Source organism: Entelurus aequoreus, linkage group LG19 (assembly GCF_033978785.1).
Source record: "Entelurus aequoreus isolate RoL-2023_Sb linkage group LG19, RoL_Eaeq_v1.1, whole genome shotgun sequence".
NCBI lineage: Eukaryota > Metazoa > Chordata > Actinopteri > Syngnathiformes > Syngnathidae > Entelurus > Entelurus aequoreus.
In genome coordinates this window covers 15,026,548-15,040,895 of record NC_084749.1, presented here as the reverse complement: position 1 = coordinate 15,040,895, position 14,348 = coordinate 15,026,548, and the positions used below count along the sequence as shown (strand labels likewise).

At 34.7% G+C, this 14,348-nt stretch overlaps 2 protein-coding genes across 6 annotated transcripts in view; both read right to left on the bottom strand.

Moving 5' to 3' along the window:
* niban1a (niban apoptosis regulator 1a) overlaps positions 1-9,727 on the bottom strand; it is a 43,996-nt gene extending 34,269 nt beyond the window's left edge. Inside the window, exons 1-2 of one of the 2 annotated variants that reach the window (XM_062027979.1) lie at positions 9,571-9,727; positions 1,603-1,733 (exon numbers count right to left, since the gene is read on the bottom strand). In XM_062027979.1, coding sequence (XP_061883963.1) covers positions 1,603-1,733; positions 9,571-9,625 — 186 coding nt within the window. In that variant the 5' untranslated portion in view covers positions 9,626-9,727. The remainder of the gene's footprint in view (positions 1-1,602; positions 1,734-9,570) is intronic. The other variant, XM_062027980.1, reaches the window with a different exon arrangement.
* Positions 9,728-13,817: 4,090 nt separating this feature from the next.
* trmt1l (tRNA methyltransferase 1-like) overlaps positions 13,818-14,348 on the bottom strand; it is a 33,146-nt gene continuing 32,615 nt past the window's right edge. For all 4 annotated transcript variants that reach the window (XM_062027975.1, XM_062027977.1, XM_062027976.1 and 1 more), the window contains exon 16: positions 13,818-14,348. This exon is cut by the window's right edge and continues 211 nt beyond it. The gene's annotated coding sequence lies outside the window, so the exon portion shown is untranslated.

The window sequence follows — 14,348 nt, the reverse complement described above, 5'->3', positions numbered from 1 at the left end:
CTTGTGTTTTGTATTTTCCTTTACTTATGTTTCCCGTCTTCAGATTTCCTTATTTTCATGTTTTTGCACACCAGCAGCCAATTAGTTGTGCTTTTAAGAACAGGGGATGTAGCAGGAAGACATCAAATTATATTTCACTATTGACTTCTTCTTCTTGCGAGAGCTGGTTTCCTTTCCAGTCCGCCTGCAGTATTTCCTTCTTTGCTTCGATGTTTTTGTACTTGCTATCTTATTTTATCTACAAGTACATTTCTCTACACCGATTTCCTGCTCATCTTGTTGCTTCGCCTCACCTGTCAATTTTTGAACAGTTCATAGATCTTGTGTTTTATCTAAAAAATTGAGTAATCGAATTAAACACCCTTTATAGACTCATTACGTATTTTAGGGAAAATAGTTTAGAATAAAATACGATTTTTTTTCTCATGACCTTTATCCCTTTTTCTTATAAATGCACATCATCAACATTGAAATTGCACTTTAACATGAGAGCATCAATATACAAGTATATATAAAAAAATCAGTTAAAAAGTTTAAAGCTTCAGCTCTAGCTTTAAACCAGGTATCAAATAAGGAAGAAATAAAGAACCAAACTAAACAGAAAGGCTCTATAATTAAGAACTAGAAGAACAGTTAGTTTTTTAATAAAAAGTCAATGATGGAGTACAAAAACCTTAACATGTGAAGATGTTCTGAGCTCAAAACCTGCCCATGGCGTTCGTTGTAAAGTATATTGTTTAACAGCTCATTTAATTTTAAGATCAATGCTATATTATTATTCATCAACGTTAATTTGTACTTATCTATAGACAGATACGACTGTCAATGGCGAATTTAGAAGTGTTAATTGTTTAGGCCAAAATAACTCAATTTCCCATGATCCTTTGGGAACGGAAGCAGGAAGTTGATGTGACAAAAAAAAAAAAGCCCTAATATTGTTCCTGATACACAGAAACCGTTATACATCAGACATACATTAACCGGACATATTTGGAGTATAAAAGAACTCGTCTCCTCATAAAAAGTGTGATCAAGTGTTATATACCAAAATAGACCTGGTTTCTAGTTGCGTGCAGCATAAATAATGTAGTGCTATTGTGAAATGCTAGCTCCGGGTGACAGTGAAAACATTTGTCTTTTCAGTAATCTCTTTTGTTGTTTTCTTTGGGTCCTTTGCTCTCTTTCCCCCTCGTTCTTCATTGAGTCATCTCTCTCCATAGCCACTCGGCTGTCCCCGTCAAACACACGCACGCACGCAGGCTAAGGAGTCGTGCAGAAACAATGACCGTGTATTTTAAGTTTTTAATGCAGACTGGATTTTATTAATCTTTGTTAATCAAATAAAACAAATCTAAGAAAAAAATAAAAATGTACGCTTTATTCTAATTGAATTATTTGATTAATTGTTTTGGCCCTGTTTTTGTTCCAGTCCAGCTGTTTACCCACAATGTGTCACTTTTTGTTTGGAATGGCTGTTTTTTTGTGTACTTTGTAGGTTTCTCATAATGAGCAATCAAAGAAAGTCTACTTTTTGTCAAGCTCCTTCATAATAAAACTATCATAATGTCATTTTCAAGGGTTGCTGTTGATGGGAGTTTCTACCCGTTGTTGCAGCAGATGCACCATGTGTTCCTTTTGCTGTTGCAGCTCATACTGCAGCTGTGAAAACCACTCCACCGAGAACTGCTTCCTGTAGTACGGACTGAACTCCTTCAGCTCTGCCTTGGCCTGGTCTGTGGGAGATAGAAACAATATGCATCATCCATACATGAACACACCCAAGACAATGGGCGTATACACACAAACACCCCCTCCCCACGCCTTCACCACCGCTCGATTCCCCTCGGGGTGATGGACGGCTGGCAGCGCTTCAAAGCAGCAGTCGACCTCCAGGGCCCCAACTCCTCGCCCCTCTGTTGCGAGTTGTCGTGATTATATGTAACATGTTTGTGTGTGCATGGCATGGAGGTTTTTTCCCACTACAGACTAGGCCCCTTTAGGAGCCCAGTCTAGATCGTATTTTTTTACTCATCTTCTTCCCCAGCGTTTTACCTTTTTCTCATCTTTTACGGGGCGCCTTTGGCGACTCATCAGCGTTCCTGTTCTGTAACCCTGTACACGGTTTTGTTTGTCTAATCTTGAACGGGTTTGTGCTGAAAACATAGTTCCGTTGTACTTGTGCAATGACAATAAAGCCCTATCCTATCCTATGATTAATTACTGATGAAAATGTGCAAGAAGTCATAATATTTGATGGACGCTGTAAAGGATATACACTACCGTTCAAAAGTTTGAAATGTCCTTATTTTTGAAGGAAAAGCACTGTACTTTTCAATGAAGATAACTTTAAACTATTCTTAACTTTAAAGAAATACACTCTATACATTGCTAATGTGGTAAATGACTATTCTAGCTGCAAATGTCTGGTTTTTGGTGCAATATCTACATAGGTGTATAGAGGCCCATTTCCAGCAACTATCACTCCAGTGTTCTAATGGTACAATGTGTTTGCTCATTGGCTCAGAAGGCTAATTGATGATTAGAAAACCCTTGTGCAATCATGTTCACACATCTGAAAACAGTTTAGCTCGTTACAGAAGCTACAAAACTGACCTTCCTTTGAGCAGATTGAGTTTCTGGAGCATCACATTTGTGGGGTCAATTAAACGCTCAAAATGGCCAGAAAAAGAGAACTTTCATCAGAAACTCGACAGTCTATTCTTGTTCTTAGAAATGAAGGCTATTCCACACAACTGTTTGGGTGACCCCAAGCTTTTGAACGGTAGTGTATATATATACATATTTACACATTTAAGAGTTATTTCTTTTTATTGTCATATTTGAAAACAGCTTGTGTTTTTCCATTTGTTCTCTTTCTCCGCAAGTAAACTGTGTGAGTTCCCTTGAGGCTTTGGAATGTAGGGAGTTGGAGTACTCTCTTATATCTTATATTTAGTTGAATAATGAACCTGTATGTCCCATCTGGGGAGGGTGGGGGCTGTTTGCAGATTCAAGAAGTAGTCTCTTCCGTATGAGTGTTAGAACAACTTAGGGAGACGGGGTGAATGTATTAGTCTAGGTCAGGGGTCACCAACGCGGTGCCCGCGGGCACCAGGTAGCCCGTAAGGACCAGATGAGTCGCCCGCTGGCCTGTTCTAAAAATAGCTCAAATAGCAGCACTTACCAGTGAGCTGCCTCTATTTTTTAAATCGTATTTATTTAATAGCAAGCTGGTCTCGCTTTGCCCGACATTTTTAATTCTAAGAAAGACAAAACTCAAATAAAATTTGAAAATCCAAGAAAATATTTTAAAGACTTGGTCTTCACTTGTTTAAATAAATTCATAAATTTTTTTACTTTGCTTCTTATAACTTTCAGAAAGACAATTTTAGAGAAAAAAATACAACCTTAAAAATGATTTTAGGATTTTTAAACACATATACACCTTTTTAACTTTTAAATTCCTTCCTCTTCTTTCCTGACAATTTAAATCAATGTTCAAGTAAATGTTTTTATTTATTTTGTAAAGAATAATAAATAAATTTTAATTGAATTCTTCATTTTAGCTTCTGTTTTTTCGACGAAGAATATTTGTGAAATATTTCTTCAAAATTTATGATTAAAATTCAAAAAATCTGTAGAATCAAATTTAAATCTTATTTCAAAGTCTTTTGAATTTCTTTTAAAATTTTGGTTCTGGAAAATCTAGAAGAAATAATGATTTGTCTTTGATAGAAATATAGCTTGGTCCAATTTGTTATATATTCTAACAAAGTGTAGATTGGATTTTAACCTATTTAAAACATGTCATCAAAATTCTAAAATTAATCTTAATCAGGAAAAATTAGTAATGTTGTTCCATAAATTCTTTTTTAAATTTTTTCAAAAAGATTCGAATTAGCTAGTTTTTCTCTTCTTTTTTTCAGTTGAATTTTGAATTTTAAAGAGTCGAAATTGAAGATAAACTATGTTTCAAAATTTAATTGTCATTTTTTTCGTGTTTTCTCCTCTTTTAAACCGTTCAATTAAGTGTAAATATCATTATTAATAATAACAGAGTTAAAGGTAAATTGAGCAATTTAATGAGCAAATTGGCTATTTCTGGCAATTTATTTAAGTGTGTACCAAACTGGTAGCCCTTCGCATTAATCAGTACCCAAGAAGTAGCTCTTGGTTTCAAAAAGGTTGGTGACCCCTGGTCTAGGTTGTTCTCCTGAAATTTCAGTAAAACTTGTTAATCCTATTCTGTTCTGGTGATCCTTCTTACTCAGCAAATATGTCATCCAAAAGAACTTGGGATTGACCAGTAACTTAAATTCCCTTGGAGGAAGAACTGGTCGCGACGCAACAATGCTCTGGGGGAAAAAAATATGTGTAAGCGTCTGAAATAGAAATGAGATTTATGGCAGTTTGAAGGGAGCATATCAAACAGCCGTTCAAAAGACTGGCTCGTTATAATGGATAGTTTTATTAACTGTTTATATATACGGAGAAATGCGCACACGCACACACGTCAGCGTTAAAGGGAACTTGCTGGTCCAGTTGCAAGTCGGGTGACACGCACAGGCAGAGCGGGAAAAAAAATTTGCATGCACAAAACAAAAAAAAGAACAGCTCCCAAACGAACATCTTGAAACTGTGAATCAGTTCTCATCGTTCACTTACACGAGCTGTTCAAAAGACTTGGATATCCCGTCCAAAAGTTGCATCAATGTGGAATTTTCCCTTTATTTGTTCACGTCACCTGAATGTCAGTTTTTCCCAGCGACGGTCTTAATAACACTGCAGACCCCAACGTTGCTATGCGGACTGTGAGAAAGGGGAAGGCGCAGCCCAGAATTCCAAGGGTGGAGCTGCTCTAGTAACACTCTGCTGTAATGGATTGCTCAAGAAGACACATGTACTATCTGACGTTTGACTACACCTGAATGACTCACAAGTAGTCTATTGTCTAACATGGAGGAGAAAACATTCTTTGCTACAAGTACAGGTAGACCTCATTGAGGGCTACATACACAGCGCTCATGAACTGTAGAACCCTGCATGGTCTCAGTTATTGTTCTGGCAAGACAGACAACATATGACCGAGTAGGCCAGGGGTGTCCAAAGTGCGGCCCGCAGCTAATTGTTTACCGGCCCGCCACACATTCTGGAAATACTATTGTAAAAATAAAAAAACATAAAAAAAAGTGGAATGAGGTGAAATCTAACGAGAAAAAGTTGCAATGTTGACATGTTTTTTTCTTTAGTCTTTCTTCATTTTTCTTTTTTTTGCCATTGCTCAAAAAAAAAATAATGAAAAAAAATCCATGTTATAATGAATTATTTTCAGGGCTCCAATTACTTCCGATATTTCACTTTAAAATGTTTTATGTGGTAAATATTGCATATATTGTGTAGTAGCCATATAAAAACATCAAAGTTTTCTTTGACAAAAGCGCATAAAACAAACAAAATAATAGTTCCAGCATAAAATCGACAGATGTATCTGAAGTTGATCTCGTTAATTAAGTGTTGAAAGTAAAAGAAAAACCTAATAAAAATGTGTCACTTTATGAGTGGGGCACCTTTTGGATCCCAAATATATTTAGTGATTTTTTATTTATCTTTTCACTGTGATTACTCAAAAATATGAAAGAATTAAAATCAATGGTGTCCTGCGTTATTGATCTTTTAGGGCTCTAATTACTAAATACTGCATATTTCAGTTTTACTATAAAAAAACTAAGTTGTTTTTGACAGGAAAGCCATAAAACATTTTATTTTAATTTGTATTACTTTATATCAACTTGAAGTTGATATAGAGATTTACTGTAAGCGTTAAATAATTTAAAAAAAATAATCTGATTTATTTTTAACATTTTAATGACTGAGACCCTTTATGGTCCCCGGGACCCCTAAAGGTAAAATAAATTTTAAAAAAGCATATATTTTGTTATGGTTTGAAAATGAAAAATATCAAAATGGCCCCCACATGCTTTAATTTTTCCGTGTGCGGCCCTCAGTGGAAAAAGTTTGGACACCCCTGGAGTAGACCAAAGGAGTGGCTCAAGAAGAAGCACATTACAATCCTGCAGTGGCCTAACCTGTTACTGGCCCTTAATCGTCTTAGAAATCTATGGAGGGAGCTGAAAGCTAAAGTTGCCAAGCGACAGCCTCAGTTCTCATTCCGACTAGGCGTTGCGTTGGATATCTCCTCCAATGGTCTTTGTGTCGCCATTGCAAGTCTATTAATGCAACTATATCTTTCATCTCGTGTAACAAACTATGCTAAACACACAAATACACATGCCAACAGTGTTGTGACTGCAATTATCTACAAGTAAAATAAATCATTCCAGTGATGACTTACTTGGGGCAAGTCGTGTCGGGACAAGCTGCCTCATATTTAGCGGCGTAGTAGTATTTTCTCGATAGAAAAATACAAACAATATTAGGGGCAATACAACAATGTGTATCTTTGCGCTCACTAGCGCCACTTTAGTGAGTTCTGCACTTTTCAAATGAATGATTAAAATATTTCTACACATTTTTTCATATGAGTGTATACTTTAGAGACACTGCAATACTACAGTGTAAGACATTAGAATAGTACAATATATGAAACAACTAGAGCTATAACAGTTACCAGTATAATGATAAATTGCGGTAAAATTCCAACGGTTAGTATAAATTAGAGATGTCCGATAATGGCTTTTCTGCCGGTATCGTCCAACTCTTAATTACCGATTCCGATATCAACCGATACCGATATATACAGTCGTGGAATTAACACATTATTATGTCTAATTTTGTTGTGATGCCCCGCTGGATGCATTAAACAATGTAACAAGGTTTTCCAAAATAAATCAACTCAAGTTATGGAAAAAAATGCCAACATGGCACTGCCATATTTATTATTGAAGTCACAAAGTGCATTATTTTTAACATAACATGCCTCAAAACAGCAGCTTGGAATTTGGGACATGCTCTCCCCGAGAGAGCATGAGGAGATTTTAGGTGGGCGGGGTTGAGGTTTAGCGGGGGTGTATATTGTAGCGTCCCGGAAGAGTTAGTGCTGCAAGGGGTTCTGGGTATTTGTCCTGTTGTGTTTATGTTGTGTTACGGTGCGGATGTTCTCCCGAAATGTGTTTGTCATTCTTGTTTGGTGTGGGTTCACAGTGTGGCGCATATTTGTAACAGTGTTAAAGTTGTTTATACGGTCACCCTCAGTGTGACCGGTATGGCTGTTGACATTCACTTGTGTGTAAAGCCATAGGTATTATCTGACTTGACCGGCACGCAAAGGCAGTGCCTTTAAGGTTTATTGGCGCTGTGTACTTCTCTCTATGTCCGTGTACCACTATGTACAGTGGCGTTTTAAAAAGTCATGAATTTTACTTTTTGAAACCGATACCAATAATTTCCGAACCGATACTGATCATTTCCGATATTACATTTTAAAGCATTTATCGGCCGATAACATCGGCAGCCCGATATCGGACATCTCTAGTATAAATGTTTCAAACTTTAATTATCGTAAAACCAGGATTGGTTACCAAACATTGGAAAACTTAGTGATTTTACTCCTTTTTAAAAAGGAAGCAACAAATGCGTTATTCACTCGCTAGCTTAAATGCTAACAAGAATACTAGACACATTGAGGTTTTAAAAATAAAACTTGGTTACAATATTTCACTGTGGGCATAAGTACTTTTTGAGCACATTCAAAAATACTGTGATAATGATAATCGGGATTATTAGTGTTACAATATCTGAGTTATGCTGTAGAAGTAACTACAAAAGTACACGTCATTCGCTAACTGCTACAAAAAAAAGTCAGTAAGATACATCCATCCATCCATTTTCTACCGCTTGTCCCTTTAAAAAAAACAAAAACAAATACACTCATACGTTTTATTTATTGAATACAAAATATTGAAATTTGATGATTTGGTGCGTTAAAATTATGCATAAAGCAAACTATAACCTGCTACTCAATAATGTACAACTCTTCTTAACAAAAGAAAATAAATATAACCTTAGCGATAAATCCAACTTAAAACATTTGTATGTATGCACAACACTTAAACATTTAGCATATCAGTATGATGAATTAATTAAAGAATGGATTAAGCAAATAAGTCAAAGTACTAATATGAGCCAGTTTAAGAAAGTGTTCAAACTCAAAGTATTTACAAAATACAAGGAAGAAGAATTCTGATAAACGTCTTGAACTTTATTGAAAATTAGATATTGTTCATCTCATTATGTGAATCATAACTGGCTTAGCTCTTTATTTACGAGAACTGTTGTATTTAGAAATTACAAAATGAGAACAGGAAGTGAACATGTGTTAGTAATTGATACGAATTAGAAAAGGTGTAGGATTAAATGAGCTTTGCTTCTTCTTACTCCTTTTCGGACATGTAGAGAAATTAAAATGTGTAAAATGTATCATTTTGTAACTGTATACTCGAAATAAACTTAAATAACCGTAATATGAAATTGTCATATTGTGCAAAGCAAGACATTAAGGTAGTCCAACATAAGAGAAGACATTATACTTTTGTTAATCTTGAGAAAAGGCAATGACTTCATCACGGACACACCCAGCAGGACAACAATTAGAAAGTCAAAAATATTTTACTGTCATTCAAAGTTAAGATAATACGCTTATGAAAACACACAAAAATTGTGCAATGCAAGATATCAAAATAGTCCAATATAAGAGAAGACATAGTTTTGTTAACCTTGAGTCAAGGCAGTGACGTCATCACGGACACACACCCAGCAGGACAACAATTAGAAAGTCAAAAATATTTTGTTGTCATTCAAAATTGGAAAGATAATACGCTAATGAAAACACACAAAAATTGTGCAATGCAAGATATTACAATAGTCCAATATAAGAGAAGACATTATAGTTTTGTTAACCTTGAGTCAAGGCAGTGACGTCATCATTCAAAATTCTTAAGATAATACACTTGTGAAAACACACAAAATTATGCAATGCAAGATTATAAAGTAGTGCAATAGAAGAGAAGACATTATGCTTTTGTTAACCTTGAGTCAAGGCAGTGACGTAACCACAGACCCACACCCAGCAGGACAACAATTAGAAAGTCCATTTTTTTTGCAGTCATACAAAATTGGAAAAAAAAAATCATCTTACAAAAACACACAATGCAAGATATTAAAATAGTCTAATATAAGAGAAGACATTATACTTTGGCTAACCTAGAGACTATAGCAAGGCAGTGACGTCATCACAGGACAACAATTAGAAAGTCAAAAATATTTGGCCGTCATTCAAAATAGTTAAAATAATACGCTTATGGAAACACGCAAAAATGTCCAAAATGGACGAGACGTCGCTGTTTAATAAGAGTGAAAAAAAAGTGGTTGGACAGGTTTAACGACAGCAACAACAAAAAAGACACAACGACCAACACAACTTTGAATAAAGAGCAACTAAAGACGACTTTTTTAGCCAAACTGTCACGTCAAATAACATGAACTGAGACATGAATAATTATGAAGCTAGCACACATTATCTACATGAACTGGAACAAGTTGTCGTGTTCTTACCGGTAATATATTTACTCCTGGCTTCGTCCACCAGACTGGATTTACTGGCGCCCATCTTTCTAATAAGGACACTCCTCAGGTGGCATCCACGCCACAGGTGAGTCCGCCGTGGAATCAATGCAATGGGAGGAGCCACGGCTTCATCTTTTCTTCTTCTACGTCATCGTCGACGTCAACGTGATCCAAGGACGCCATTTTTTATTTTTCCCTCCAAAAGTACATCGGCTTTAACCAAGTTATTTTATTTTTTATTTTTATTTTTTAAACATTTATGGTCAAAGCTGCTTAACACACGTTTGAACACTCTTATTTGTTGTTTTCCTACAAGTGTGAATGTGTATTCTCTTTTCAGAACTTCCTATTAAGGTTTCAAAGTGTATTATTGCCATTCTCCATATTACATACAGGGAATTATGGAGCGTAATTAATGCCAAAACTCCACAAACACATAAAAAAGGTTCTACTCATGCCCAACAAATCGCAAGTAAACAAATATGTTCTTCAATTAAAAAAAACGCTTTTCAAGTAGAAAAAACAACAACAACAAAAAATTTAAAAAAGGATTTGCAAGTAAAAAAAATTATAATTTCTTCAATTAAAAAAAGATTTGCAAGTAAAACAAATAAAACATTTCTTTGATTAAATAATTGATTCACAAGTAAAAAAAAACGTACAAGTTAACTTACTTACTTAGTATTAAATCAATATGCATCTTTTCTTACCAAATGTAATAAACTTTCCATTTTGAAAGAAAAAAATTACTTGATCTAACATTTTTTTGGTCAAAATCCAAATAAGTACTTAAATATCGGCTTGACTCGTGATTTTAAAGCAAGTCAAAGTGTGGAAGGTAAAAACTATTTTTACGGTAAAAACCTGGTTCATGGGTTATACTTGTATAGCGCTTTTTACCTTTTTTAAGGAACTCAAAGGGCTTTGACACTATTTCCACATTCACCCATTCACACACACATTCACACACTGATGGCAGGAGCTGCGATGCAAGGCGCTAACCAGGACCCATCAGGAGCAAGGGTGAAGTGTCTTGCTCACACACAACGGACGTGACTAGAAGGTGGGGATTGAACCAGGAACCCTCAGGTTGCTGGCACAGCCACTCTCCCAACTGCGGCACGCCGTCCCCTGGTAGCTCAGTCGCCAACATTTTTCCGTAAGTAAAAACAACACTGTGGTATTTTTTTTTTCATTCACAGTAACAGAATAAAAACAACTACTGTAGATTTTACTGTTAAAACTGTGGTACTGTTTTTCCAAATGCTGTAAAAAAAAATGTTTTTAACATTTTACTACTTAAACTAAGCTGTCAGGTTTATTTTTTACTTTCAAGTCTCCATTTTTGTTTTTTACAGTGTATGTAAAATATTATATATATATATATATATATATATATATATATATATATATATATATATATATATATATATATATATATATATATATATATATATATATATATATATATATATATATATATATATATACAGGACTGTCTCAGAAAATTAGAATATTGTGATAAAGTTCTTTATTTTCTGTAATGCAATGAAAAAAACAAAAATGTTATACATTCTGGATTCATTACACATCAACTGAAATGTTGCAAGCTTTTTATTATTTTAATATTGCTGATTATGGCATACAGCTTAAGAAAACTCAAAAATCCTAACTCAAAAAATTTGAATATTTCCTCAGACCAAGTAAAAAAAACACATTTATAACAGCAAAACAAAATCAAACATTTGAAAATGTCAATTAATGCACTCAGTACTTGGTTGGGAATCCTTTTGCACGGATTACTGCACCAATGCGGCGTGGCATGGAGGTAATCAGCCTGTGGCATTGCTGAGGTGTTATTGATGCCCAGGATGCTTCAATAGCGGCCTTTAGCTCATTTGCATTATTGGGTCTGGTGTCTTTCAGCTTCTTCTTCACAATACCCCACAAATTCTCTATGGGGTTCAGGTCAGGGGAGTTGGCAGGCCAATCGAGGACAGTAATGCCATGGTCAGTACACCAGTTACTGGTGGTTTTGGCACTGCTGGATCATGCTGGAAAATGAAATCATCATCTCCATAGAACTTTTCAACAGATGGAAGCATGTAGCCGTATTCCCATGGTCAAGCCACTCCTGAACTCAAGACAACGGAAGAAGCGTCTGACTTGGGCTATGGAAAAGAAGCACTGGACAGTTGCACAGTGGTCCAGAGTCCTGTTTTCAGACGAAAGCAAGTTTTGTATTTCATTTGAAGTTTTAACTTCAATAATTTTTTTTATACTTGCTGATCTTTTTTTTTTTACTTGCAGAAAAATGTTTTTATACTTCCAAATTGTTTTTTTACTTGAATAAAATTATTTTTATACTTGAGAATAGTTTTTTTTACTTGCAGAAAACTTTTTTTAATTGCACATTTTTTTTTTTACTTGAAGAAAATTGTTTTACCGGCGAATCACTTTTTTACTTGCGAGTCGATAATTTTACTAGCAGAAAATTGTTTTCATGTTGTTGTTTTTTTTAACTTGGAAATCGCGTGAGTAAAAAACTGTTTCTGTCTTTGTGATGTTTTAGGAGTAATTTCACTCCATATTGAATAGAATTATGCTTGTCCTACTTAGTGACAAGTGCAAGACAACAGTGACGTAACAGTTCACAAATAGTAATAAATAAAATTAATAGGAATAATAATACAATTGGTATAAATAAAATTGGAATAGTAATAAATAATATAGGGTAGACTTTTATTCATCCCACATATATAATACAATATACCAGGGGTGTCCAAAGTGCGGCTCGGGAGCCTTTATAAAGTTTTTATTGGCCCTCGACACATTCTCAACACAAAAAAACAAGTACTGGATTAGAACATTACACATAAAAACTAAGAAAAAAATTATACTTGCTCAATCCCCCCCATAAAATGTGATCTGAAAACCAAAATGACCTACGACTGTCCTGTCATGATCATGAGTACACATTTCTTGCAGGATATGGTACATTTTTTGGGTGTGCTAAAGCTTTCAAAAAATGTAATTGGAGGAAAAAAAACATTAGTAAAGAATAATTATGCCAAATGTAATATCCCAAAGGGGTTAGTTTAGGCAAGGGGAGTTAATTTTAGAGCACAATTCTTATGCAAGACAATTCAAAATGCTTTACAGATGTATAAAATAACGGGAGCAAATACAATTATAAAAAATAAAAAAAATACAAAAGTAATCATGAATTAATTTAATCTTCTTCAATAGCTATAACACAAAGCTAAGATGTGGATGCTTTGTTCAGATAGTTTAGCATACATTGACCTACATTACAGGTGTTAAATTCAAGGCCCGGGGGCCAGATCTGGCCTGTGACATCATTTTATCTGGCCCGCAAACACCTGGAAATTATATGTGTCAATAAAGTACCTAATATTTTCTCACTAAATGTAATTTATTTTTTTCATTTTACCAGAAATTGCATACCTTTTAAACTTTAATAGTATCCAATATTGCAACACATATTACAGTATATTATCATACTTTTCAAACATGTTTTTGTCTAAAAAAAAAAAAACAACTTAACTTTACAGCAAACTACCCATCAAATTAATTCATAATGACAATAAATGTTGCGTTGTGCTTTACAGCATATTACTGCAAATTTAAAAAAACTACTATTGTTTTTTGCGTCAAAATTCTGTTGACTGAGCTGCCAGTTTTTGACCGTAAAATCTACGGTTGTTGTTTTTTAACGGTGTATTACTGTAAATGGAAAGACGGTACATTTGTTTTTACGGTAGAAAAACTGGCAGCTAAGTTGCCAGAATAAAAAAAGAACTTGTACTGTTTTTCCATTTACCGTAAAATGTTTTAAAATATATAAAAAACCCACTATATTTTACAGTAAAATTTTGTAAATGTAAAGTTTTTACTGTACAATCTACTTAAAACAATCTATATAATTAATAATGAAATCCACAGGCATATTTATACATTATTCGCTGTTACAATCGGCCCTCTGATGACAACTGCGATGTGGCCCTCAATGAGAACCAGTTTGACATACCTGGCCTACATTGATCCTTAATGTAAAAAAGAAAAAATGTTAGCAGACTTTGAAGTGTTGTTAACATTTTTACCAGTAGGGCTTATTTAGGCTGTAAAGGTACACGTATTCAGAACTAGATCATACTCTTAGGCAGTCATCTGGAGAAACCTGTTAGGTGCTGCTGAGTTCAAACAAACTAAAAGTTTTTGCACAACCATTTTATTATCATGAAGCAAAAATATGTTATGACATAACAAAATACAAAACTATTTTTTCAAACAGAAACAAAAATCAATTAGGTGAGCTTATATCTGAATATTGTCATTCATCCACATTATTGTGTTCTCTGGCCATTGAATGGATGGCAACTTGTCTTTGACGTTTTAATTCAAACAGGCTTCATCAGTTTATGCCCACAGATTTAGGATTGAACTGACTTAAAGTATTTATTATCTGTTATAGTTCCCAAGCAAAATCATTCTTTTCGGGGAACGCTCCTCCTGTAGAGGATAAATACTTGGGATCAAGCGCCCAGACGCGATCCGTCCAATCTAAGTCTGAGCATGAACTGATAAAGCCTGCTCGGATCAGAGGCGAAACGTTTTCCAAGACAATCTGAACAGTCCAGTTGCAATCAACGCAATGCTCTGAAAATCAGTGCTTGCCAGGAACACAAAAAACAAAACACATTTAGGACTTTAGTACTGCTCGTACTTCAATGGCTTTTGTTCAA